Raw genomic sequence first — 26,677 nt, 5'->3', positions numbered from 1 at the left:
TTTGTGGGCTTTAGCAGTAGAAACTCAAGCCCAAGCTTGAATTTTAGGTCCTTCACCACGGTGTGTGGTGTAGCGTTCTCGTAACAGGGAATGCTCTGTGTGTGTGATTTGTAGCATTCCCCAAGGGAAATATCAAAATTGTGGCTTCTTTGGAGTAGGAGATACAACTGTGTCCAGGTATTTGACACAAGCTCTACTAGTGTGAAGAATGGGGATGCTCCCGTATCAGGCACGTGCAGCCTGTGAAACGCTTTGGTGTCTTCATTCCGTCCCCGTGATGCTCGAGTGGTTCGTTTGCTGGAGTAGTGCAGCGCAGCTGACAGAAAGGCTGTGTTATACACACTGTGGAAGGTCCCAGCAGCGCAACTGGTCCTGGTCACCAGAGCCCACCGACAGCAGCAGGCAACCAGCACAGGGAGCCGACCCTGTCAGCGAGTGGTTTAGCTCGCTGCAGGGTGCAGACGCAGGAGGACTTGCGGGCTTGGCTGGTAAGGAGTTCTGTTTGAAACAGGTCATAGGTAGGTAGGTTTTGAGACTCAAAAGTATGATCTTGGTTACGCTTTAAAATGTTTGTTAAGGAGAAAATGTCTATGAATGATGGGGAAAAAAAAACCAAACCCAAACAACCAGAGAGAAACAATAAAAGGCTGTACATAATGCCAGCTGCTAATAGAGGCTGAAGGTTTGTTTTCAGAGCACCCTTTTCAGAAACATTACTTTAAATAATTTCATTGTTCTAAATTGCACCTTAAACATTTTTGTTCTGTTTTCAAAGTGGATTTTTAGGGAAGAAAAAGGCTGTTCTGAGTGTTGGACAGGGTAAGCTCCCTGCTTTCAGAAGAGCTCTCTGAAAGACACCGAGTATTGCGTGTTGCAGTTGCACAGTGATACCATGGTCCATGCTTTGTGATGAATAATTCAAATGAAAGTGGCTGATGTGCTACAAATAATCAGAACAGACTTTGTGAGTATGCTGTATAACGGAGGGCAGCAGAGAGTAATGAGCCTTTTCCAGCTTCATGCCTTCCTTGGGACTGGGCTCAGGCGATGGAGAATTCACATGAAATTTCCAGAATATAACAAACAATCCCCCAACACCAAATTAGTATTCACTGTCCTAGGTGGAACTGATAGTAGGAAGTAAGGCTTGAACTCAAAGGAGAAAAACTGTTCCTTTTTTTTTTTTTCATATTTTTTTTTTATTTTTAGTGGATAGCATTGAGAAGCAGTGTACAGAACTGTACTCACTGGGAAGGCTACAAATAATGTGATCACTAGCTATCTGCCAGTATTTAGGAACAAAAGTTTTCTGTATCTAGCCTTCCTTAGTTCCTACTTTAGAAATTTCACTGTGAATTTCACATGATCCGAAGCTTTGCGTGTGTGTTATCCCCATACCACAGAAAACGCAAGCACACCCTTTGCCCTGCGTGGGAGAGCGTTAATAGCAACGGGCAAGCACGCATTCATCTGGCTAGTGGTCAAATGAAATTTGAAAGCCATTATGCTGTCCAGCGTTTTTACTGAATAGCTGATGCAGACAGCTGGACTGCTGGGAGCTGCCTCGGGATCGTCTGGGAGGTTACTGAGCCTTTGGTTTGATCTTGGAACCATCTTCCTGTGTAAATGAAGGGTAAGCATGAGTTAAGAGTGATTATCTCAAAGTGTTAAGTGTTTTAAGATGTCATGTGTTTCTTCATTAAGTAGCCTTTGAAAATTAAAGTAAAAGTCATCAGCCCAAGCCAGTTGTGTGGTTAATTCCTTTTCCTGGTTTGATTTGATCTAGTTACTTACTTCGGGCATTTATAATCTATTTGGGGGGCAGCCTATGAAACGCAGATCAAGGGAAAACAATTCTGCGTGGCACACAGTCAACTCGTGGCTTTGCATGTAACTGGGGTGGTGAAAACCGGCTCGCTTTGGACTGCGTAGTGACCAGAGGAAGTCCTTCCCCCAGTCTCCTATGGCACGTGCTGGAGGGGCGATGGCTTCCCCCAAATGTCGGGCAGGCCGTGCAGTGACAAGGGGAGTGGGAGCTGTACAGAGAAGTGAGGGACCAAGAAGAAGTAGGATGTGCTCAGAAAACAGGCAAGCACTACCAATCAAAAGCTGCAATCACTTTGGTTTTTCCCTGTGTGCATTTAGACCAGATAAGATTTTTTTTTTTATGACTTCTTTTATCTCAGTGCAAATTATTACAGGTTAACTGAAAATATGAGGCTTTAAAAACACTGAAATTTTATCGCTGCAGTGTGTTGATACTCCAGGATCTCCTCTTTCTCACATAAATTTGAAGCACAGGAGTGCTCTGAGCTCCGTGCCTGCTTTTCAAATGATAAAATGTTTTAACTACCCTCCCTCCACGCCCCCCCCCCCCCAATCCTACGTCCTAATTAAGCAGTAGCTGTAAGAGCAGTGAGTGCGGTAATCATTTCTCTTTGCACTGATCTAATCTGAAGCCACGAGCAGCTGCGATAGTTACGCTACAAAGGATTTTTCCCCTTTGGCATGTATTGCACAGCCTGTCCCTCGATTAGGTTACAAGTGCTCGAAGGCTATCGATCTTTTTTTGCACTTTTTTACAAGAATGCTCCACTTTTTAACAGTTTAATTTCTCAGGTTTGAATTTCAATGGTTGGGTGGTGAAACAAAAGTATTTACGCATGTGATTGCCTGTTTATCTGCTCGGGGAAGCTCTATGATAACACAGAAACCCCCTTTCTGTTTCCGGAGCCACCGGAGATCCCCTGCGCTGGGGTGTCATCCTCCTCCTGCGAGATTGTGCACGTGAGGTGGCCATAAACGTTTGCAGTATTTCTTCAGGGGAAGTGTTGTCGCAGCGTTGCTTACCAACATCCCAGAAACACGGCGCGTGCATGAAAATGACTGCGCTGTGGAAATGACCCGGGGTTTTCACTAGGCTGATTTGGGTGTGTTGCTAGGCGACTCAGGGTAACAAGGGGGTGGTCTGTGTATTCTTTAGGTAGGTCCAAGTCCCTATACAGATTTCCAGGTGGGTAACACAGATCTCAGCTAGACTTATCAACTGCGACAGAAGAAGTTAAGCCCCACAAACTTAACTTTTGTTAAGAGGAGTTTTTTGAGAAAGAAATTGGATTAGACCCAGGGATGACGTATCCTGTTTGATTTCTTTTCCCCTCGCGCTCTGATGAGCTTTGTGTTTAGGCAGGCTTTTGTTTCTGGCTCCGAGTTGCTTTAAAAGAATTTGGGAGCGTGGCTCGGGGTGTCGAGGGTGATGTGCTCAGCCTGATTGGCTCGGTTTACTAGCAAGTGCTTTGTTCTTTCCACCACCCTCAGGTCGGTTGTGCAACATGCCCCTACTGTTTAAAAAGGAAAAAAAAAAAAAAAAAAAAAAAAAGAAATGCTGACTAATGCCAGAGGGTTTCTCAAATGGCTGATGCAAACCTGCAGAATTTGCATCATCATTCAGCTGGAGTAACTTGGTATGACAAGAGCTTAAATACAAGTCCACGCGGAAGCTGAGCTGGTTTCCAATGATAGGGCAGCACCAGCTCGCTGTGTGAAAGCGCAGGTGTTCCCGAGCGGCGTTCGGATCACAGGAAAGGCTCAAATACACTCCAGGAGCTTGCTACCTGTGCGTGGGAGCAGCTGGAAAGATAGGAGAGGGCAGAGGAAGAGAGACTTAAGTAGTTGGCAAAAAAAACCCCTCGAGTTTCTGCTGCGAACTTCTTTGCCTGTGCTCGCCGTGGGTGTGCTGGTGGCACCGTAGCATGTTTAGGAAAGCTCCTGTAAGTGCGGTCTCTAATGGAAGGTACTTGCAGGGGCAAGCTAATGGCAAGTTGCTCTCTATGGACAGCAGCCAGCCAGCCCAGGAGGGAAAAGTTGTGCTGAAGAAGAAAGTGACGCTTTTGAGGGGGATATCCATCATCATTGGCACTATCATCGGGGCTGGCATCTTCATCTCTCCCAAAGGCATCCTGAAGAACACGGGCAGCGTGGGCATGTCCTTGACCGTCTGGACAGTGTGCGGTATCCTCTCGCTCTTCGGTAAGTCCCTTAAAAGTTTCTAATTGGTCCAGAGGGGCGGCTGGTGGATTATTGCTGTTATTTATCTGATTTTGCTATTGGATAGCAAAGGCACAGTCTGGAGCTTGAGGACCAATAGGGCTACAGCAGATTTTAGTTGCATGGAGGGTGCGGAGGGATGCAACCCCCGGCACCTGGTCAGTAAAGATTGGAAGCATAAATTATTGTTTCTTTCGGATTCCTGGAGGAACAGAAAAAGTAAATATCCATTTTATGTCATACAGTGTGCTGTACGTATAATGTTTTTCTTCTGGCTGTAGAGAGGTAGTTTATGGTTTGCTGGTCAGCCCCCTGGCAGCTGGGGATGCGGGTCACTCTGCTCAAACATCAGTGAAATGTTTAGACAGCGTGACTTAGTTCCCTTGAGGCTACAACAAGGTCTGAGAGGAATAATTCCCGCTGGATGTAAGCTGTATTAGCATGAAAGCGAGCAAAATAATAACGCTAATAACCCCTCTCCCCAGTCGTGTATTACTGCTCTTTATTTCATTCCTCGCTCATGATGTTGCTTTGAAAGACTGCGCTGGAAAAAACAGTGTGGTGGAAACAAATTTGTAATGCAAGTTTTATTACTTGCCTGCCTAGCATGACCGTTTTTACTAATATTGTGTGGTTTTGAGGAGTATTAAATTCTGAAGAATCCCACTTTATTTGTTCTGTACACAAAGCCCCCATTCAGAGTGGAAAACCCCACCCTGGCCTCTGCAGGACAGAGGGTCCGTTGACCCACTTAATGAGTTAATCTCAGAGAAGCTGAAGAACTAACATGAATATTGGCTTTATTTAAAACAGAAACAACTTGTTTTCTGGCAGGAGGTAAAGAAGGCAAACACAGAGTAACATGTGTCTACTTAGTAGGTGGAACATGCAAATGCCAGCCTGTGTAAATTGGCTCTGAGCTTAAAAGAAACACGGACTGTTTACAGGTCAAGCCCACCCAAGCCAAACAGACAGTGCAAGCAAGTTAGGACCCATTTCGGTCAAACGTTAAATGTATCGGTACGATGTGCAGCATAACGTGTTGTATAAATGAGGAAGTCCTGTCTGTAATCAAAATTCCCCTATAAAGAAAGACCTCAGATACCATTTGTAACCCTGTCAGAAGACCTTGGTCTTTAGATTTAGTCAAAATAGAATTTACTTAAGCATTGCACTTTTGGCTTTAATTTTAATAGTGGTAATTTCCTGGCTGTGAAGTAGTCTGCAGCAAAAGAAAAAAAATCTCTTTTATAGAAGAATTTTCTAGGTCATCTTCCCAATCTCAAGATATGAAGAACCATGTAATATGGCCCAGCAAAAGATACTATCTCTTTCTCTGAACGGACCTGTTACAGATATTTTTCTTTCTTTTTTGGTGCCATGGGTGTTTTTCATTTCTGCATGACTTAATTATAGTAAAATCACATGCAAAGATCTCTTAAGGTCTTTCTGAGGCTGCGTATATAACATGTATTGAAACGCTGTTTAATTTAATACTGAACTTCAACAAAAGATGCTGGCATGAGAAAATCCCATCAATAGCTTTTTTTTCTTTTCTTCTTTTTTTTTTTTTTTTTTAATGTGGCTGTAAGAATTCCTTTAAGTACATTTTCAGGTGAGCTGAAGAATAGAAGATAAAAGCTGCTGCATTTTTTTGCAAAACCCCAAACAAAGCGAATGAACAAGGATGGAATTTGTCATAATGTGGTACAGCTTTAATGGGCTTGTACATGTTATGTGGTTTTCACAGCCATCATTTTCATCTTAAAGGGCTGCAGCATAAAAGCATGCAGGGAACAGAGCCGAAATGAGCCCATATATGTTGCTGATCTTAACTCTGGGTGATCTGGTGTTTACAAACTTTATTACTGTTTTCATCTGGCTTCTCAGACTCTTCTGAAAGGGCTGCCTACATTTATCAGACGTGGTAGACTTCTCTGCTGATGTGGTCCACTCGTGGAGCTGAGAATGCACTGGGTGATGGCTCACTAAGCAACAGCAGCAGATGGGGCACAGGTGAAGAAGGCTTCACGCATGTCCTCATCGTTGCAACGCGCTGTTGCATGCTCCGTAAGGGCAGAGGCCGTGCGTTGTGCCGGCAGCAGCCTCGGGGAGCTCTCTGAGAGCTGCTGCTTGCTGGGAATGCCACTAGCCCTTGCTCCAAAGGGGCCTGAACTGCTTCTGCGTGAACTAATGCAGCCATGTGATGATGGTGGGGCTTTATTTCAGTCAGCATAAAGGCACCAAAGGATGAAATGAGCTTCCTACTATGAAAACGTGCTCTGTGTTTAAGGAAGTGCAGAAATGAACTGAGCTTTCATTGCATTAGTAGTGCACATAGCATAACCGCACCAGTGTTGAAAAGCCAGGGCTAAGCCATCCCCCAAATTTTGTATATAAAATATTGGGAGTACTATTGAGGAAAATTCTTAATCTGCAATGCCCGCTTCCAAATTTGGGGCAGTCAAGGGCTTCACCAGCAGCTGAGGAGAGGCAGTACGGTTTTCAGGGTCTGAGCCAGGCTTCTCTAAGGCTGAAGAGAGCTGATCATTGTTTGATAACAAGCAAATGTGTCAGAAGGCTTTCACTTAGCGGTGCACTCAGGCTGGCTGGGGAACCGAGGTAGCTGGCGTGATGCAGCGTTTTGTCGTCTCTCTTCACAAGATAGGGATGAGTAATGTAATGCGTTGATAGCAAGGAGTTTATTCAGTGGCTTTACATGTAAATGTAACCATATCTATGTAAAATTTGGTTGACTGCAAGTCTAGCTGAATGAACGGAAACTTGCAAAATTGCTTGAAAAAAATGATTAAAATCTATCAAAAGTAGTTGTGATACCACAGCAGCTCCGTTGTTTAGCTTACAAATGTTTTGAAAGGTATTTCTGGATATGTCTCGTGATGCCACAGTTTAATTCTCACAGGTGCCCTCTGCTATGCTGAACTAGGAACATGCATTAAGAAATCTGGTGGTCACTACACCTATATCCTGGAGGCCTTTGGCCCATTACCTGCTTTTGTGAGAGTCTGGGTTGAATTACTCATCATTCGGTAAGTGTATTGTGGCTTTTCTGTGTTTCTTTCCTGATGGCCATACACTTTTCACTCATAAAGAAAAATCCCCAGTACATGATAGGCAAAACAAATCAAATATATATTGATCAATGCGCTGTGTTCTTTTAGTATGGTTGCTTCAGAGAATTTAACAACGCTATTTTCCTTGTCAACACTGAAACATTCAAAAAGATGTATGTGCATGTATGGGAGGAAAAAATGCTATTCTAAGAAAACTGCCTGCCACACAAATTCAACTACTTGCTTTAATTTTGCTAAGCCTACTGTATCCATTAATGTCACTAACGATGCTAATACCCATGCCTATATATAGTATACTGGAAGAGGGACGTCACTGCCACATTTTCTCAGTCTTGGCACTAGCTTTTGGAGTAGTTGCTGTTGTCCATGGATATAGGAATAACTCCTGGTGAAGCTATCGTCCAGTAGTTTTCTTGAGATTTGGGGGCACCATGTATTCTTTAGATGTCAATTCAGATCCCTATTTTTTGGTTTTGTGAGGTGTTGGAGAATTTAACTCTTGATTACTGTGAAAAGCAACATTAAGACCTTACATATCTGAAATTTCCAAAGCATTGTTTTGGTTTGTAAGCCTCTGATTCATGCAGCCCTTGATGTCGTATAGGTAAGTTACAATATGAAGATGCTGAATATCACATAAAATAAATTTTCATAAAGTAAATTGATCTTTTTATCACACTCAAATGTGGCCCTTTGAATTTTCAATTTTTTTTTTTTTTAATAGTCTTGCTGAGGCTGGAGAGCTTGTTACATGTAGAACAGGCAACTCACACAAAATGACTTTGGGAATGCTCCATTCCTGCCTCAGGCTCATTAGCACTCCTTGCCCCTCTCTCCCACAATCAGCAAATGAGTCACAAAAGCGCATGCCTCACTTCAAATCACAACTATGTTTACATAATACTAACAAGTTCTAGCACAGACTGTGGAGTTTAAAAGCACTGACAGTGCTGAGTCATTATGAATCCATAGATCCTTATTTTGTTTCCGGAGGAAATCATTGTGTATGTTAGATAGTCCCTTACATCCTCCCCACCCATACATAACCTTTGAATTTGCTGCTTAATTGCCATCAAATGTGATGAAAGATGTCTTAACTGTATTAACTTTTTGCCAAAAATGAAAACCAGACAAAGGAAACAGAGCTATGTTTTCACTGCGAGGAGCACAGTGCTGTGAAGGTAGCTACATCATTGCACATTGCTGAATCAACAAGAGAGCAGTGTTAGAAATCCCCCTCTTAACCTGCACCTTACTAGGTGGGACCTTGTTATCCTAGGCACAAACACCCACAAGAAACCAGGATTCATAACTTCCTCTCCTTGCAAAATTATTATTATTTTTTTTTTAATATATGACAGTGTCCCAGGAGTGTCATGAAAACACTCTTAGTCACGATGATCTGCCCCACACCCAGAAAATAATCATCCTGCATGGGAAGGAACATCAGTGGATTCTTTAATCATCAAATCCGAGAGGCAGCAAGGGAGAAGTGCTTGTTATAACTTGCGATGATCAGAGCAGTGCTGCAGAAACTCTGTATGGAGTTTCATATGCGACTCCTGCATCGGTAAACTAATCGGCTGCTGCCGTCGAAGAAGTTGAGACCTAATACGTATCTAGGGTTTTTTTTTTTTTCAGTAGATGAAGTTGCACACACACTCCTCAGCTAAGCTGTTTTTTCCTCTGAGAGATTGCAGGATTATCATACCCACGAGCTGGTGGAGCAGCCGTGACCAAAATAAACATCTCCTGCTCTCATGTATCTTTTCAGCCACTATTTTACACTCTAGGATACCCTTAAACTCTGCCTACAGACTGATTAAACTGTGCCAGCACCGCTTGCTGTTTAGATGTGTCTTACACGACACATTTTTCTCCCTGAACGTCAGTTTGTGGGTATACTACATACCTTAAAAAAACCCAAAACAGAAAAACAACAACAACAAAACAAAACAAAACCCCAAACTGGTTCTCAAGCAAGTGAATGCATTGTCTGTAGTGCTCACCTTTGGTGGCTGCTAAACACAGGTTGGGTGAGGGTGCGCTGCCAAGTGACTCACACACCTCTGGTATGTGCTGGGCACTGTTCCTGCCCCTTTCCCGGTGGCTTTTTGTGCTCCTTGCCCTTCAGTGAAAGCTGCTGATGCACTTTCTGTTTGCTCCTGAACATCTAGCTGTTAGGGGATGGCCAGCCCTTCTTCAGGATTCCAGTCCAAAGGAAAAAGCCCCATTCCTTCAGCTCCATGGATCTGCCAGCAACATCTCCCCCAAACATGGGAATATGAGACACAGATATTTATTAGAGGTAGAATTTAGGAGCTATGTTTTTAAAAACATTGGGTTGTGGATCGCAGTGGCTGCCTCTTTAAAAAGGCCTTTCTTAAAATGAGAGGGAAAAATGCAAGTTCTGGAAAGAGGAGCTAGGACTGAGGAAAAAAAGGCTGGGAACATTCCAAAGATCTGATCTTTCATCTGATCTAGGACACTTCGAACTACTTTTGGCAGGCTGCAGCATTTAGAAGCCAGAAGCCTGGTGATCTTATGTAAATGAGAAATATTGCACCGAGGTAAAGTCAGTAAATGTCTGCATAAATCTAGTGCAGAGCCCATTTGGTCCCTGAGTGAAGACAAAAGTTGCAAAGCTGATTGTTGGCCGGGGAGAGGAACATTCCTCATGCGTGGGGGACACACCAGCAGCAGCCGTTGTGTCTCTGCGCAGAAACTTTCCGAGGAAGATACTTCTGCTCTTTGCTGCTCCGCAGTTTGGTCCAAAGCAATGTGTGACATTTGGGTTGAGTCATAACACTAAGAAATTGGGTTTTGTTTCAAGGGCGAAACTCTCTTGTGGAAAATTCCTTTGTCGCTTAATAGAAAATAATAGCTTCTCTGCAGAATTTTTACACTGTTCCATAGCATTTTTAGCAACTACCTTTTTATTCAAATTCTATAAGATGAGGCATTATTCTATTAAATGCTGTAGATCTTTTTTTTCACAAGAAATTTGCATGAACTCTTGTTGAACTCAAAAATCCTTTGAGGCAGAATCATATGCCCTTTTGTCCTTATGGTGTGTGATGAAGCACAGATGCCACCAGCTGTCCCAAGAAGAGTGAAAGTGTCCTCCTAAACCAAATGTGGATGGACCACTGGAACCGTAATACGCAGACAGCACCTGATCCAAGGCACAGGGTAATTTGCTGTTAATATGTGTCAGTGCTAACGCTTCTGGCAAACATATAGCTTGTCTCAAGAGAAAGGCTCTATGAACATTATGAGTATTTCAAATTTGTAAATACAGCTGCATGCCTGCCTTTCTTCACATTTTTCTGTTTCATGGTAGGTGCTTTTGCTACTTCAAGGATTTTTACTCTCACGTGCAGTGCTAGGAAGTTGTTAGTAAAAGGAACAAGGTCTGTTTGCATTTTAGAAAATCTCATTTTCATTTTTTTTTTTTTTGCATTGTTTCAGATTTTAATAACTGACTTGACTTGGGGTAGGTTTTGGATACTTAGTAAAGCAGAATTCTCAGCTTGATTGAAATGAATTTGCTTGTGTCTCTGAGGAGTGAGATATACCTGGCCACTAAAATTCAGTCCTCAACGACTTTTATTCAGGGTTTTGCCCATATAACCTAATTCTGACCTTGTTCATTTCAAGCAAGTGAATGAAACTTTCTGTTGATACCTTTCCTTTCTGTTTATGGCTGCTTCACAACATGGAAGTTGTAAGAGCGATCCTGGTAAGAAGTGTTGCTGTCAAAATCAGAACCGCTGAGCAAAGCTGAACTGCTTGTGATTTCCTGCCACATCAGAAACCATGGTACAGGGCAGCGCAGTTATGAGCAGGCACAAAAATTAAGTACAGTCCACAGTTCTGTGATAGTAAAGTTGCAACATGATCCCATAGGAATATTATCTATGTACTATTGCAGATCAATTTTGTGATTTATTTATTTATTTATTTTTCTGTTGGTGTTTTTACTCTAGCCCTGCTGCCACAGCAGTGATATCGTTGGCATTTGGACGCTACATTTTGGAACCTTTCTTTATGCAGTGTGAAATCCCAGAACTTGCGATTAAACTTATTACAGCTGTTGGCATCAGTAAGTATCCAATTTCAGGTTTCAGGGAAGGGTAAATATGATGTAAATTGGAAAAAAAAAACAAGTAATTGCACATTGAACAGGTAGTTGTTTGGTGTGAATCATCACAAAATGACTGTGCATCCAATGCCAAGGGCATCAGCGTGACTTTTTGCCTGGGCGTGTGTGTTTGTGAACGTACGCAGTAGTAAAAAGAATAGCAGGCTGTATTAATGGCAGAGAAAATCTATTGCCAAGGCTGATTCTGTTGCCACTTGAATTAATGGCAGAACTCTCATTACTTTCGTGGAAGCAATTTCAGTCCCGAAGAGATGGTGAGCCAGTGCCAGAGATATGGAAGAATGATTGCCTGATTTTAAGTGCTTTGCTCTACCTCTGTTTTAGGAGGCAATTGAGTGCCAAGTATGATGCCATGAAGAAATGTAGTTCTCTTGAGTGGAGCACGGGCAACTTGAGATCATTTTCCCTAGTCCCACTCTGTCCTTCGTAGCAAGTGAGGCGTTTGTGGTTCAGGAAGCAGGAACCCAGTTGATGACTTTGGGAGTGGGGTGTACAGCTTGACAAAAATATGTGTCTGTTACCAGCAACTTGTCCTACTCTTGCTAGCTTTGCAATTAGTGTCAGAGGGACCATTTAGGGCTACAGAGGGCAAATAATTGCCAGTGAAAGGAGGGAGACTACCCCGAGACCAGGAGCTTTATGGTGTGCACCTGGGCTGGTGTGGGAGGCCACATGAAATGGGAAGGTGCAAATTGTGATGTGAATGGGACTCTGGAGCCATGTGCCTGCAGTGCTAGAGGCTTGTTTCCAGTTCTGTCCGGTCACTGGTGACTACACTCCTTGCACACGTGTGCATTCGGCTGTGCTGGGAGGAGAGCGCGGAGTAGACCTAAGTAATTCCTAAGAGGTTGATCCTTTCAATTTGGTCAGTGCACAGATCAGAAACAAAAGGAAATAAGATGTGCAAAATGATCAAAGGCACCCAGGAGACCCCTTTGGTTTTGCACAATAATGGGTTCAAATGACTTTTTCTTTCTTTGGGCTAGGGTGTTCAATTGACTTTGAAATTTCCAGTCTCCGGGTTACTGTGGCTTTTTGTAGCAGCTCTCTTAATAAGAGTTCCCTTCTGCCAGGAGTGCTAAAAAAATCAGTATGTGACTGCATTTCTTTCTAACTTAATTATGCACAAACTATAGGTTTCATAGGAATAATTGAATTAAGGGCTTGAATTTTGAGGTCAATGACTTTTTATAGCTACATCTGTCTAAAATATTCCAGTGCAAGATAAGGGGGAAACAGATGTTCAGTAACTTCAAGGTCACTGAGACAGAAGGAATGTTAAGTGAGGGCTCCATCAAAACATTTTGTTAAATGCACGTGAATCGAACGCAATAAGTGAGCAATTTGAAATAGGTTTTTTATTGCTTTTAATTTAATTGAAAATCTATGTGACAAGCCAGGGCTCCTCAAAATAATTAAACGAAGAAGTAGTGGGGGGGTGGAGTTATGCTGAAATAATGACAGCCTAAAGGGAGAGAGGAGGTCACAGCAGACTGCTCCTGCGGCGAGCACAGGTCTGCACGATGCGGGTTAGGATGAGCTGCCCTTTCACTGAAAGAAGGGATTCTTGTGGAAAGTTTGTGATGGTGAATGGGACAATGTGCTGAGGAACACAGTGACGTGTCAGACTGAGGCTTTATCTTTATTCTTTGCAATATGCTCTGCAGTGGAGTTTCATTTGTAGTAGTTTTTGATCATATGATACACTTAAGCTTGGGATTGCAGAGAGTATGACTGGTATTCAGTCAACAATTATCTGTTGTGGTGGTAATTGTTGTGAATTTTTTGTATTGTGCATGTAGGCAGAGCGATAGGTAAGATTAAGGTGTTGTTGAGCTCAACAGACACGTCGGAGCCCTGAATATCTTAAAATCCATTTTAATGGTCCTGGTCCCTTCTCTGTCCTGTGCCTGATGATAGGGTGTTCTCTGCGTATCTGCCTTTATTGTGTTGGAGAAAGGTAGTGGGAATCAGCATTGACCTCTGTCCTTGGGTGAGACTTTGTTCTATAGTTTTGCCTTGTCATTTCAGATTATACTAGAAAGGGCAGGAAGAGATTTTGGAAAATCTCCAGGTGAACTCCTGCCCACAAACACAATCAGAGTATCTAAACAATTTTTGACAGGTGTTTGTCTAAACTGGTCTTAAGACTTCCAGTGAGGGACTTTGTAAAGACTCTCTTAATACTGTAGCCCAGTTTTTTTCTATCCTTGACACAAGACAGCCTTTCTCTCTTTTTAATCTTTTTTTTTTCTCCCTCCCACCTACACATCCTTTTCTGCAATTTAAGCCTATTATTAAAAGGTTGCCTGACATGGATGCAAGCAGGATTATGAGGTGCGGAGTGGCAAATACTGCTCCTTTTTTACCAGCTGCAAACAAGCAATTCTTGTAGAGGGCCAACAGCCCATTCTGCTCCCCACCATTCCACCTCAGTGCCTCAGCTGTGAAAAAGGAACAGTGGTGCTGCAGAAGTGATGCAGATCAGATGAGAGCTAAAATGGAACTACTGGTTTTTAAAAATACCCTCATTCTTGGTTTATTATTTATAGGGAAAAAGCATATGCTGGGCACAAAATTTCCCTGAAAATCACATCTGTTCTGAGCAACTTTGACCAATCTGTAGTAGCAAATTTTCTGTTCCGCTATATGGTGCTTTCATATATATATATATATATATATTTTAATAATAAAAAAAACCAAAACCCAAAGTCCAAACATTTCAATGGCTGGGTAGAGAGGAGGATGCTTGTGTGGAGATTCTCTTCAGATACCTCAGCTTTCTGAACCTCTGTAGCAAAGGCTCCCTGTTGTTTCAAACGTAGAAATAGCTTTAATTCACTTGGTATTTCTCAAGTAAATCTCCACAAGGAGAAAAACCTGGGTAAATACTGGATATGCGTATCTCAGTCTATCTGTCAGTCTGCCAGAAATGTTTTCTAAACTCAGTCAATTTAAGTGTACCTGAGAGAAGAGCAGACATCTCAAAGGTATCTAATTACTACAATTTTTATGAAAATAAGTGGCTTGGTAGAGGAGAGAGAAGCTGGATGTGCCCCAGGATAGGGAAGGACAACTGAAGAAAATCAAACAGGAGACTGGACCTTCTAAATGGCCAGATTTGCTTGAATTGGACACAATAGCCCCAGGACACAAAGCAAAAGGGGTACTGTCCACCTTTGTTCTGATGCTGAAGATGCTCTTTTTAGGAGAAAGAGTGAAAATTTGATTTCTCTCTTCAAGTGAAAGCTGATAGGCCTCTCCATATTTATTGTTTCTTCCAATGAAGAAGCATCCTATCACATCGCAAAGCATGGTGACAGACAGTGCAAAAAACCCTGTATTCATATATTGCTTTATTTTGTGTTTTTTAATTCTTCTCCTAATGGTCAACTTAAACATATTGGTAACAGGAAGGGATAAATTATACTGTGTGAAGGTATTGAGCTGTTGTTCAATACGTAACCTGAATAGATACGAAATCTTAACTGAGCCTGTTCTAATCTTTTCACTTGGCCTCCATATCAGAGAGTGGATAAACAGGTTTCAGCTATTAAAAAATTGTGAGACTGAAAGCAGGCTACCAACTTACACATATTTTTTAAAGTTTTAACAGTCATTCATGTGTAATTTTGGCACTTTACACCACAATAATGTCTCATTTCTCCCCCTTTTTGGAGGTCTGCCAAAAAACCTCTAATAACCCCGACTATGGCTGTTAGAGGCAATATTACGCTTGAAAATCAAGGTCAGCTGTACAGATCTATCAGTACTTGCTGGCAAATACTCCAGCCCAAAGCTTTACTGGCATAAATTTGGTGTGTGTGTGAGTCTATAGTTAGTAGTTTGTTGGTTTTTTTTTTTTTTGTGTTGTTTTGTTTTATTTTTTTTCCCCTCCGTCATGGCAGATGTTACAGACATTGCTCTCTATTGCTGACAGTTTTCAGACAAACAGTTTAAATTAAGACATCTCTTGGCTGGCAGGGATGGCAAACGCTGCTCTGATGGGTGCTTTTTTGCCTCCTGTGACTTCATTTTAATCGCCGCATTAGGATCTGCAAATTGAGGGTATTTTTTTCTTTGTGTGAATGCCCTGACCCTAAAAGCTTGACAAGTTAGGGGAGGGCAGTTTCCTTAGTTTCCTGCTGAGGCAATGGTACATATATTCTTGAAAAGTAGGCCAGGATGTAATGCTTACCGCTGCTTCTCCTGTTAGATTTCGTTATCCATCTACAGCTGTGGCTGTGTGGAGAAAAGAGATTGTGAAAAGCAAGATGGTAGATGTTACCATCATGTTTGATTGTTCATAAACCCTATTTTGTTCTCCCTCCGTACTCCCCTCGGTTAGGATTCATTTTGCTTTTAGTTAGGTGTTTGGTTTAAGGTAATTGTCTATGCTCCCTGTAGAGTTAGTGGAGAAAGAGGGAAAGAGACATTTCCTGAAGGCAACTCGTTTCATCTGAGATAGGCATCTGAAAAAAGTATTGTTATTCTTCCTCTGGAGGTAACTGTCTCTTCACTGAGGATGCAGCCACACTAGATACCTGACTTTTAGTTAGCAAAGTTAGAGATGAGTCCTACTTTCAGTGTCTTTTTGACTGGGGAATTGCTGCTTCCTCCTGATCTTTGCTGTGACCCTATATCAAAGTGTCAGTTTCTTGAATTATCTCTATAAGGCCCTATTCAGAAAAGAGATATGTTGAATAATGACCATAGTCCCAAGATATAATTTCCTTCACCATTGTCATATTCTTTTCCTGCTCTTTAGCAGCTTTTTTTCATTACTTCTGTTGCTTTTCACCATCCAGTTGCTAATACAACCAGTATGGTGCCGATAGGTGGTAGCAATATAAGCTCCACATCCCTATGTCTGTTACACACAAAGAACTGCTAAGACTAAATATTAGACGATGACTGTAAATTCTTATAGCCTATTAAGTCCAATAAAACAAAATTCCAAAAGATACCAAATTGGTCTCAAATCTTCCAAGAACTTAAGTCTCAGCCCTGCAATCTGAACTACTTGTGCGGTCGTCCATCTCTGCAAGGGACTTGCTCTTACAGAGGACCATCAAAACTAATGGTTCGTGCACTGGAATGACTGCAGGTGTAGCATCCCTTCGCCTTCCCCATTAAATGAAAGTCCTTGCAGTGTCTGTTTTGCTTTTGCTGTTTGATTAGAAAGCCTCAGATGAAACATTTGGCTGGCTTGAAAGTTGTAGATGGAGAATGTTTTAACACAGCCTGCTCACAGGCAGACTGTCTTCGTGAAAACACCAGCCTGCAACTTTTTTTTCTTTCAAGTCATTGTAGCTCTTATACAGATTTGGGGCTTGTGTGTGGTTGGCTGACAAGGAAGATTGAGTTTCCATGTGAGGTGATGTTAGTGTTCATGCTAGTTTGCCATCCAGTGACATTCTTATATGTGTATGCAGAAGGTAAAACCGAAGCATTAGAAAACCTTGAGGAGGTCTCTCTGCAAGGAGGATGCTCCTGTTACCTATTCTGACCCGTATAAGGTAACAAACCAATTACTGCAGTCTGCTTGAACTCTGAACAAGCTGGATGTCAAATTGCAGATACTTTCTTACACGTAAAACTCTTCCTTGACTTTTTCTTGTCACCTGGTCCCTGCCTGGGCTTTGTTTTTTTGTGAAGGAAAAGTACAATATCCTGAACTTTCTAGGAAATTTGAAATAAGCCAGTGCTTATTTATGGATTTTTCTTTATAACTTAAACACTGTTGTTCAAATTAATATTTTAAATATAATTTGCTTATATTACAGTTGTTAACCTTCCCGGTAATAAAGCCCTGGGGAAAGAGGGGGAGCCTCACTCAGTGCTAATATTCAGCAGCAACCTATAGGAAGCTTTCAACATTTAAATAAGTGAAGATATGTCAGATAGTATTGGGACAATAAAGTAATGAATCAGCCCTCTGGGATTTTCTATTTCCTACCAAGTAATATGGAAGTAATAAAGCAAAAAAAAAAAAGTATTTGGATCTCAGGTGATACTTTGCAGAAACCCAAGTGATTTCTTTCTGACTTAGAAAAGAGTGCCTCAGTTCTGAAATATGGTGAAATACGGAACTGGAAAACCATTTTGACCTTTAAGATCTTTTTTTTTTTGGTGAAAAATTCACATTGAGTGATGTTGTGAATTTATGTTGACTTTGATAAATTGTTCATTTGAGAGTGAAGCTTTCTCTTTCCCAAATAAAAATGCCAGAAAATACTTTTTAGTTTTTTTTTTTTTCTGGATTTTTTGTTTTATTAAAAATATCTTAAAAATACATTGGAATCCAGTTCACTTGGAATTTTCTCCCTTTTCCATTAAACCAAAGCTACTTTTGATTTGAACTGAGAAGAATTTTTTATTATACGTTCCTTGGCCTTGCCGGCGAACAGAACCTGTGCAACAGACTTGGAAGAAATCAGCGGGGTTTGCTGCCAGAAAGCTTGTACCATGCCAGGTTTGCAATGCTAGCTCATACAAACCAGCTCCCAGACTCTGGAGGGAGAGAGCAACTTGCATCTTCATGCATCCCAAGGTGTGTGATATGGCTGATGATACAGACAAACCAGTGCTCTTAAGAGAGTTTGAAGCATGGGAGGACTGTGATGAGGAGCTAATTCATGAGCTCCATGCGATGGCAAGAAAGAGAAGATGAGTGAGCAAGCTTGTTTTACTACGCTCACCTTTCCCTGCAGCAGAAGGGGAAAGGGACATTTTATCTAGTGAAATGACGCACATTTTGTGTTCTTTAGATATTTTTTTTTTTTTAACATCAAAACTCCTTTATTGATTCTGTTTTGCTAAGGTAGTTGTTTAAATAGGCTACAATAACCAACACGCAAGTGATAAGACCTACTGTCCTCCTGTCAGTTGGTGCTGTAGTAAGGGCCAGAAGATGCCCTCCCTGACCCAGAAGGAGATGCGAGCCAAGCAGGCAAGACATAAAAACCCTGCTCACTTATCTCTTTATGTGTTGTGGTGCAGACCTGGGCTTTTTTTTCAAGAAGTAAAAGGTCTCTGTTTCTTCACCAATTTCCAACAAGGATGGGCACGTTACTTGTACTCTGGCTCTCCTGCATCTCTGGTGGGACGGCAATAAGGGAGGAGAAAGAGCGGAAAAGAGGAGCGGGGGTAAATAAGTGACAAATTTATGCGGGGCCTGAATGGGGTGAGAAAGTTGAATATGATTATTAATTTTTACTGTTTTCTGAAAATGCAAATCTCTACTCAAACTGGCACTGATACAGAAACCTGGAGTGACACGGGTTAGGCAATTCATTTATTTCATCTAAGGCGGGGTTCTACCGGCCCATCATCTACCAACAGCTAACGGTTCTGGGTAAACAGAGCTGCTGTGTGGTGCTGAGGGAGCCAGCCAGAGAACAGAGAGATGGATGTGCTGTGCAGAGAGGCTCAGGTCAAGCGTTTCATGCAGTGTCTGGAAGGAGAGTGTGAGAAGTGGGAGGGCAGCAGCTGGAGAAGATTATCGGGGTGTATTTCCTTTAATGCGTCAGAATCTATTTTGTGTGTGGCCTCTCTGCAGGCAAAGAGTTTTGTGGCAACATCAGTGGCATGAGTATTTCCGTCTGACTTTTCTTTTTCCCCTTGCAGCGCTGGTGATGGTCCTGAATAGCACGAGTGTCAGCTGGAGTGCCCGCATTCAGATTTTTCTTACCTTTTGCAAGCTTGTAGCAATTTTGATAATTATAGTCCCTGGAGTTATCCAGCTAATTAAAGGTATGAAATGAAAAGTAAATGCTTTTAAAGTGCTTTTATCTTTACCCTCCCCGGTCTTTCCCCACCTGCCTCCACCAAGTAATGCTTATACCAGCAAAATCTCTTAATTAGTCTGTGCTTGTTTAACTGAAGCTCTGTACTGTCATGTAATTGATTAGAAGTGGAACTACACTGGAGTGAACTGGTATTTCCTTCAGCATGCCAATGAGTCCATGCAGATCAGACTTGGTTTTCAAATGAGCAACAGGGTTGCTCTTCTCTGTAACTTGCCTTTGGCATGACCTTTGTGAGAGGGGCAGGATGGGTTCTAATGACCGATGGGCATACCCCTCCCCAAAGCACATGCCCAGTCTGGGCAAAATATGTCTCCTTTAACTGGACTAGTGCCCAGTCCTGTTTGGTACTGATTATGTGGTGGCGGAGTGGGTTCAGAATTCGGGAATATATAAAGGAAGCTTTGGTGATGCAAGATGTGAAGTTAAAGGTGCTGGGCTGGCAAGAGAAACGGTAGTTAGCTGTTGCTTTCATGGACTTCCTACCTGCAGGTACTGGATGCTCCTGCTATTTGCACGTGTTACTTCTTCCAAGTGAAAAACTAAAGCACACAGCTAAAGGCAATAGTTTGGGGCTAATTGCAAGCGTAGGAAAGGAGAGTAGAAGTGTTTGGAGGGCCAGAATTACTCTATGGACTTTATGAATGTTGCTGTGTAAGCAAGCAGGGTGAAAACACGCCTTTGCTCTCCCCAGCAGCGCCCGGCACAGACGTGGCTGCGCAGGCCTTTCCCTGGCCTCTCTGGAAGTTGTTTGGGTAGAGCCATGCTGGCAGAGAAACTCTTCTCACTGTCATATGCTCGTTTACCTGAAGGGACTTTTCCATTCCAGCCCTATCAGCGAGATGGTGACCAGCTCTGGCCCACCCTCCTTACAGTAACGCTAGACAATAACTACACAAAGCACAGGGAGCCATTCAGCACAGAGGGTCAGAATGGGGAGCGCTTCTTAATGGCTTGGTGGCAGATTTTATCTAATAAAAATTACCACAGTTGTTGTCTCTGTCCCGAGGGATGGTCTTCCATGATGCTTCCCAAAGCCTCACATCCAAGTCAACAGCACAGCATTAGGTTCTGCGGTGAGCTCAGCTGCTCAGGGAGAGGCAGCTCTCTGTGGTTAGCAACAGACTCTAAAATAAAAGTTTTCCTGTGTAACACTGCTGATTCACTATTTCTGTTTTCATGTTTTTCACTTCCTTCCTGGCAGTTGCAATGCCTCTTCCCTCACCTCCTTTCATGTGCAAAATTTTTCTCTCTTCCTGTCCACTCCATTTTTCCTCAGACCTTGTAGCAGGCCAGACCCAGGTTTGGATGGGGTTTGCTACCCCTGAGTAGCTCAGGTAGTGTCCCTGATTCCCCACTGGAACCTTCCTCTGGCCACAGCTCTTCTTTTACCCAAAAAGCCTCTACGTCAGTGGGCATTTTCACTGAGGGCTCAGTAAAAACTGAGTAAAGGGCAGAAGGTTTGACCCTTTGCTAATTTAAGTCTGAATGAATTCTGCTTCTTCCTGCTGCTTTTCTGTGGAGGATCATTGTTTCTCAGGAAATCTGGGATATTGTAGGGAGGTCCTACATACCACAGAGCACCTTGCAAATGAATAAGAGCATAACACAACTCTTACATGTTTACATTTATAGACATGCAATTCTTAGTGCAATATTAGTACAGTAGTGACTATAATGTGGTAGGGAGTTACAAATTTTTCAGTGGTAGAAACGTTTAAGATATTGGGTTTGTTAAAATGTTGTTTGTAAGTGAAACACTAGCAACGTTCCTTCTGATTGAGATGTTAAAGAAGTGAAATTTTCCGCCGCAAAAGCTACAGAACCTTTTCTGCACTTTCATGATGATGTAAGCCACTGCTGGAGATGTCAGTGTGGTTAGTGTCATCAAGCTCAGAATACTTTGAAAAAAAACTGATAGGTCAAATTCTGCTATTGCATGACTAGGGATGCCACAAAACCTTTTACAATTGTTGGCAGATTACAGCTGCAAGGAATGGGTCAGAAATTAAGGTCAAAGGCAGAACTTGAAGTCAGTGAACTCCTGGGTGATTAAATGTTCCATGGTGTCATATATTTATTTGTTTTAAAGTAGTAGGTGACCAAAGAGCTTGTTTTTTCAATATTGTTTTTGTTGATGTTGCAGGAGAAACACAGCACTTTAAAAATGCCTTTGCGGGGAATGATGCCAGTGTTATGGGATTACCACTTGCTTTCTATTCAGGAATGTATGCCTATTCAGGCTGGTAAGTTGTTGAAACCTGTAAGTATTTGTCCTGCAAACACTAATGTGTTGTAACAGAGATGTTTATTTATATGAAGAAATGAGTAGCATGTTCTACATCTTTTGCTAAAGTACATCGTGTAGTAAGGGTAGATCTCGCCACTGTTCCATGTGCTTGGTAGTTATTCTGCAAGCAGCTCTACAAAGGAAAGATTGTTCTTCTCTAGGGTACGATAGGTAAACGCACACAGAACACCAAAAAAATCAGACTTTTACTTCTGTTCTTAAGACTAGAAATAAAGACAGCAAGAAAGAAAAGTTCTTAAATTTTCATGAAGCATTTTGATAAAAGGATAAAGAGGATAAGGAAACTTTAATTTTTGTTGAACAAGTCGGTAATGAAAAACAAATCTCCGAGCTGTTACAAAGTTGTGTGGACCTCAGCCTTTGCTTTGTAAAAGCACTATTTGAAGAATAAGAAGTGAACTATGATAGCATCAGTATAGACCACAAAACAAGGTAAAAAACTAGATTCTTATGCCTCTCACTCTGAGAGAATTGGACCTCACTTAACAAGAAGTGCAACTGACTTCCATAGAAGTAAAGTGCTATTGACTGTGAGCAAAGGTGTGAGAATCTGCCTTCAAGTATCCTGCTCAGAACTTCGTTTCAAGTTCTTTCCCTCTCCCCCACCAAAGTACACAGCCGCTGGTTTGAAAGGTGCAACCGCTCTTTGAATCTGCCTTACGGTTTATTCACCCTTAGCTGAGGGCTCCTCATCGCACGAGGCCAACGCGCTTTTGCCGTAGCAGCGTGGGGGCAAAAAGAAAAAGAGACTACAATGCACAGAGTGGGCTTATTTTGAGATAGCTTTGTCTGCAGGTCTTCCCTTTCCTTTCCATAGCCTCATAGGCAGCCAAGTTCTTTACCTTGCACAAAAGGTGAAGGCTGAGAGATAAGAGTTTTATTTATTTAATTCAGAGGGACAATGGGCCGAGCGTTTGAGTTCTCTGCCTGTCTGAACTCCCCAGTTGCAGAACCATTAGAAACATGCACACTGAAGTACCGAACAGAACTTTTACATTAAATGGTTGCGAGGGGGAATGCAAGAGAGTCCAAAGCCTTTATCTGTTATAGATATTTAAGAAAAGAGCTTGGCATTTTTGAAGCCTCAAAGAACTCGAACTCATTATGCAGGCAGTCTTTACCTTCCCTCTCTCTCATATAGTCATCTCTGTCTCTCACATCCATCCATGTGATGGTTTCTCACTTTTAAAGTATTAACCTAACTGTACATTTTTGTATGAAGGCAATTTAAACAGTTCTTTAATATTATTCATAACTGAGGCGGAGTTTGTTTACTGTAAAATACTACATCAAAAATACTGTTATTCTTTCCCATTTCTTTTAGTTTTCCACCCAACATTCCAAACCCCTACAATAAAAATCATCTCTGTTTTTCCTTTACACCTTCTGACTTTTATTTCAAGGTCCTTATTTGACACTTATAAAAGAAATTAGCAGGAAAAGACCTAATTTGGCTAGTGGTTCTTCCCAGCTGCCTATTTGTCTTTGTCACCAGCTCAAATTGATTGCCTCAGAGCACAGAGGAGCAGACGATTAAGTGGAGTGTCAATACCCTTGCACTATCAGTTTCATGGGGCTAAATCAATCCAATAAGCTGAATCTGAAGGAGTGTTGCAAGTGTCGGTGCTGCGTCCCAGGACGCAGGCAGAATTTTATGCGTAGCCTGAGAGTATGAACTTTTCATAAGACAGCTTTAAAGAACAAACAAAAGGTAGCATCTCTTATGTGTGTGGGTTCATCCTGCAAAGCACAAGTGTAGACGATTGGGCATACAAAATGCTGGGTGAAAGAAGAAAAGTAGAAAAAAGAATGCAAGGAAGCATATCTTTGCATCAATAAAAGGACTGATGCGGGGCTGTCGAACTACTCTGGTCTAGAAGCAAGACTAAGACGAGAAAAAAGCAGCTGCATGTCTTACTCATTAGAAGCCATCTCTCCTCTGAACTATCCCAACCTCTTCTTTTGTGCACTAGCACAAGTTTAGAAACGAGTACTGAGGTTGTTGTGTAAGATGGCAAATCTAGTTTTACACAATTTCATACTTGGTCACAAAATCACATTTTTTTAAAACTGTGAGTGAGTGCTAACTCATTCTGCTAACCCAGATCTGGTCCAAGACTTGTGATGGAGAAAAGTTCCCATTCCTCCTGCCAGATCAGGTACTATTTGTTTATTCACTGTGGCACTGTTGGATCAGATATCATTTGTCTTCCTGTATAAACGTAGAAAGCCAGCATAAGCACTGTATTGACTACTCTGTTTAATTAGCCAGGATGTGACTTTGTGCCAGTATCTGAGCCAGGCCCATCTGTGTGATCCAGCCACGCACGGACTTCGTGCTAATAAATGCAGAACAGAGGGTTCAGTGACCTTGAGGCTTACGGTTGCTTTGTATGCAGGGCTGTGCCTGGTGAGTTGCTCCTATGAATTCCCATACGTAGCCGTCTCTTGCACGCTGCCGGAATACAACCAGAATGCGACCTGTACTGGAGGTCGTGTGAGAGCATGCAGGATTAGCATCCTGGGTTTGTGATCATGTATGACACGCTAGTGACAAAATCCTGGTTTTAGGAGGCTTTTTTTGAGGCTTCATTTATTTTTTATTGTTAAGAAGTCCTTGCTAAGTACCCTGATGGGAATTTTTGCCAATATAACCTGGAACTCTAAAAGGCTACAGCCACAATGGAATATGAGGCATGAGAGTGCGTGCGTGTTTGTGTGTAGGATAAGGCTAAACCATAATTTGCCCAGTATGCCGAGGAAAATAAATTAATTAAATTCCACACTGATATTACATAGCTTTTGTCTTTTTTTCTGCTTTGCTGTCTTTTCTGAGAATTCCCTTCCTGAGTGTGTGGATGAGAGAAGGTTAAATCTCACACTCTGCTTAATCCAAACATGGGTCTGCAAAGCCTACTATAATTAATAGCAGTGCTTAACTAAAAGCATCTTATTAATTCTTTGGGAAAGAAATACAGAATCAGGATCTACCAAGCCCTTATAATATATTTTATAACTCTTTCTAGGTTTTACCTCAATTTTGTTACTGAAGAAGTGGAAAACCCTGAAAAGTATGTACCTAATATTTTTCTTGACTTTTGAAAATGATCTTAACATTTAAAGTGCTATAAAAGTAGTGATCTTTAGAAATTCTGCGTGTGGGTCAAGTTGCTTGCTTTCCAGCAGATCTGGTATCTATTTGAATTGCAACTGCTTGAAGAGTTGATATTTTTGGCCTGTTGTGACCTTGTTATGTATTCTGCTTTTATGTGCACAGAAAGCAGAAAACTAAGTAGATCTCCAGGGCTCCGATTCTCCCCCTCAGGACACAAGTAACTATCAGTGGCTCCTTTCAGTGGAAGTTACTGGTATCCTGTCAGGGAAATCTTGCCCAAGAAACTTATCTGCTGCAATATTTGGCAGTTTTGCTGTGTTTAAATATTAATCAAATACTTAGTTCTTGTTTTAGATGTCTCTGAGTTAGAGGATCTTGAATACACATAGCACAGCATCCCATCCAATTAAGCCAAACAGGGGATATTGGTGGGAGTCTGTTTCAAACCAGAGACGAATGTTCTCACAGCGCCTGTCTGTAAAATATGGAAAGAGAAGCCGTCCTGTTACGGGAGAGTTTGATTTGGCAGATCTATTTTGGTAGATAAGTTTTGGTACACGTGGCCAGTAATGAAACAATATTACTCTTTTCTAAAAATGAAAGAAAATATGCCTTGTCAAATCAATTTATGTTATTTGAGGAAACTAACAATTTACTTGATTAAAAATTAATGGGTAGAGATAATTTTCATAGGTTTTTAAAACAAGATACCTGGTTGGTACCAAATAACTTACTGTTTAAAAAGACCCCCAGCACTGTACACTCAGAAAATATGAAGCTACACATCTGAGACATGGAGAGAAAGAAAAAAAAAAACCAAAACCTCAAGCAGCTGTTGCTGGGGACCACGCAGGGTTTTTTTTGTTGGTTTCTTCAAAGTCGGAACCAAGTCTTGGTGCTGTTTGGTGTTTTCTTCAGAGGCTTGAAAATAATTATAAAGAAATTGGTGATAAAACATGAGTATAGCAGAAAGACTGGCAGATTTCTGTTGTTTCAGTGCTTTTGAGGGGTCTTGGGTGTTAATGGGCTCTTTAATGTGATTGGGATACGTGTGCCGAGGAATGTATGACTGGAAGCTGAAACCAGAAAAATGTAGAAAATAGAGCATTAATATTTAACAAGGTAGTTGAGTAATTGTTAGCACAGACACCCATGTACAACTGGATTTTTCACTGGTAGTCCTCAGTTCAGAACACCTTTTTAGAAGCCGTGCTTTAGTAAAACATGTGCTTTATTTTTTGGTAAAAATTTGGCTCGGAGGAGAGCAGCTGGCTAATGGTTTCCCAGGCCTGGGACGCACCAGAACTCAGGCTAGATGATAGATGATCTAGTAGCAAATCTGGGTTTAACTACCAAGGATTACATTTTTTTTTTTTAACTTTTGGAAAATTGTTGTATGGCAGAGTGACTTGAAAAGAAATGTGAAACTAAGTAAAGGAGTGAAGCGATTCTGGTCTAAGATTCATACTGCTTCAGGATATTCTGGGGAGATGGGTTAGGAGCAAGAGTCTTGGTGATGTGATCAAAAGCATTTGCTAAAAGCAATATAATTTGTGAATTGTCATGTGGTTGCCGTCAATACTGTGTGATGTTTTTAAACATGCACATGCCTACCCTTTGGGACTTTTCATACACTTACGCGTTTCTGCAGTCTGGTTAACTCTATGGTGATTAACTGAAATTATTGGTAGTTTTCATTACTGCAATTTTGGTTTATGTTGACTTTTTTTTCCTTGTGATTTGAGTCAGAGGAGTGCATATTTTTGAACATGTTGCCCTCTGCTGCGTAGGACAGAAAGGCATAGTTCCTTTTTAAAAAAAAAAACAAACCAAAACTAAGCACTCACTGAAGCATGTTGTATCACAGCTAAGAAAAGCGGTGTGGGTTAGAGTTTGGGGTTTTCTTCATTGCAGCTGGGATGTGAGGGAGGGAGACACTCTCTTTTCTGCCCCATCTGGGGAGAGCTGGTCTGTTCTGCAGGTTGCTCTTGGAGAGCTGCTGAACTGAATTGTGCTGCTAGAGGGGATACAGGACCGGGGGCAAGCCACATAGCGTGGCTGGTTCCCTGTATTCCAGGATGGCTCTGGAAAAAACAGCTCAACATTTCGTGTGCAATGTTGTCACAAAGCTGTTAA

At 41.7% G+C, this 26,677-nt stretch overlaps 1 protein-coding gene across 2 annotated transcripts in view; it reads left to right on the top strand.

The window, feature by feature from the left end:
• Positions 1–1,563: 1,563 nt before the first annotated feature.
• The window catches only part of SLC7A11 (solute carrier family 7 member 11), a 60,092-nt gene continuing 34,978 nt past the window's right edge, over positions 1,564–26,677 (top strand). Inside the window, exons 1-7 of one of the 2 annotated variants that reach the window (XM_086746312.1) lie at positions 1,564–1,633; positions 3,804–4,029; positions 6,971–7,097; positions 11,132–11,247; positions 18,937–19,062; positions 21,262–21,361; positions 24,453–24,497. In XM_086746312.1, the coding sequence (XP_086602438.1) occupies positions 3,831–4,029; positions 6,971–7,097; positions 11,132–11,247; positions 18,937–19,062; positions 21,262–21,361; positions 24,453–24,497 (713 nt within the window). In that variant the 5' untranslated portion in view covers positions 1,564–1,633; positions 3,804–3,830. Of the gene's footprint in view, positions 1,634–3,731; positions 4,030–6,970; positions 7,098–11,131; positions 11,248–18,936; positions 19,063–21,261; positions 21,362–24,452; positions 24,498–26,677 lie in introns of those variants that run through there. The other variant, XM_086746311.1, reaches the window with a different exon arrangement.

Source organism: Chlamydotis macqueenii, chromosome 4 (genome assembly GCF_036417535.1).
Source record: "Chlamydotis macqueenii isolate bChlMac1 chromosome 4, bChlMac1.mat, whole genome shotgun sequence".
Classification (NCBI taxonomy): domain Eukaryota; kingdom Metazoa; phylum Chordata; class Aves; order Otidiformes; family Otididae; genus Chlamydotis; species Chlamydotis macqueenii.
This window is presented reverse-complemented; position numbering and strand designations above follow the sequence as displayed.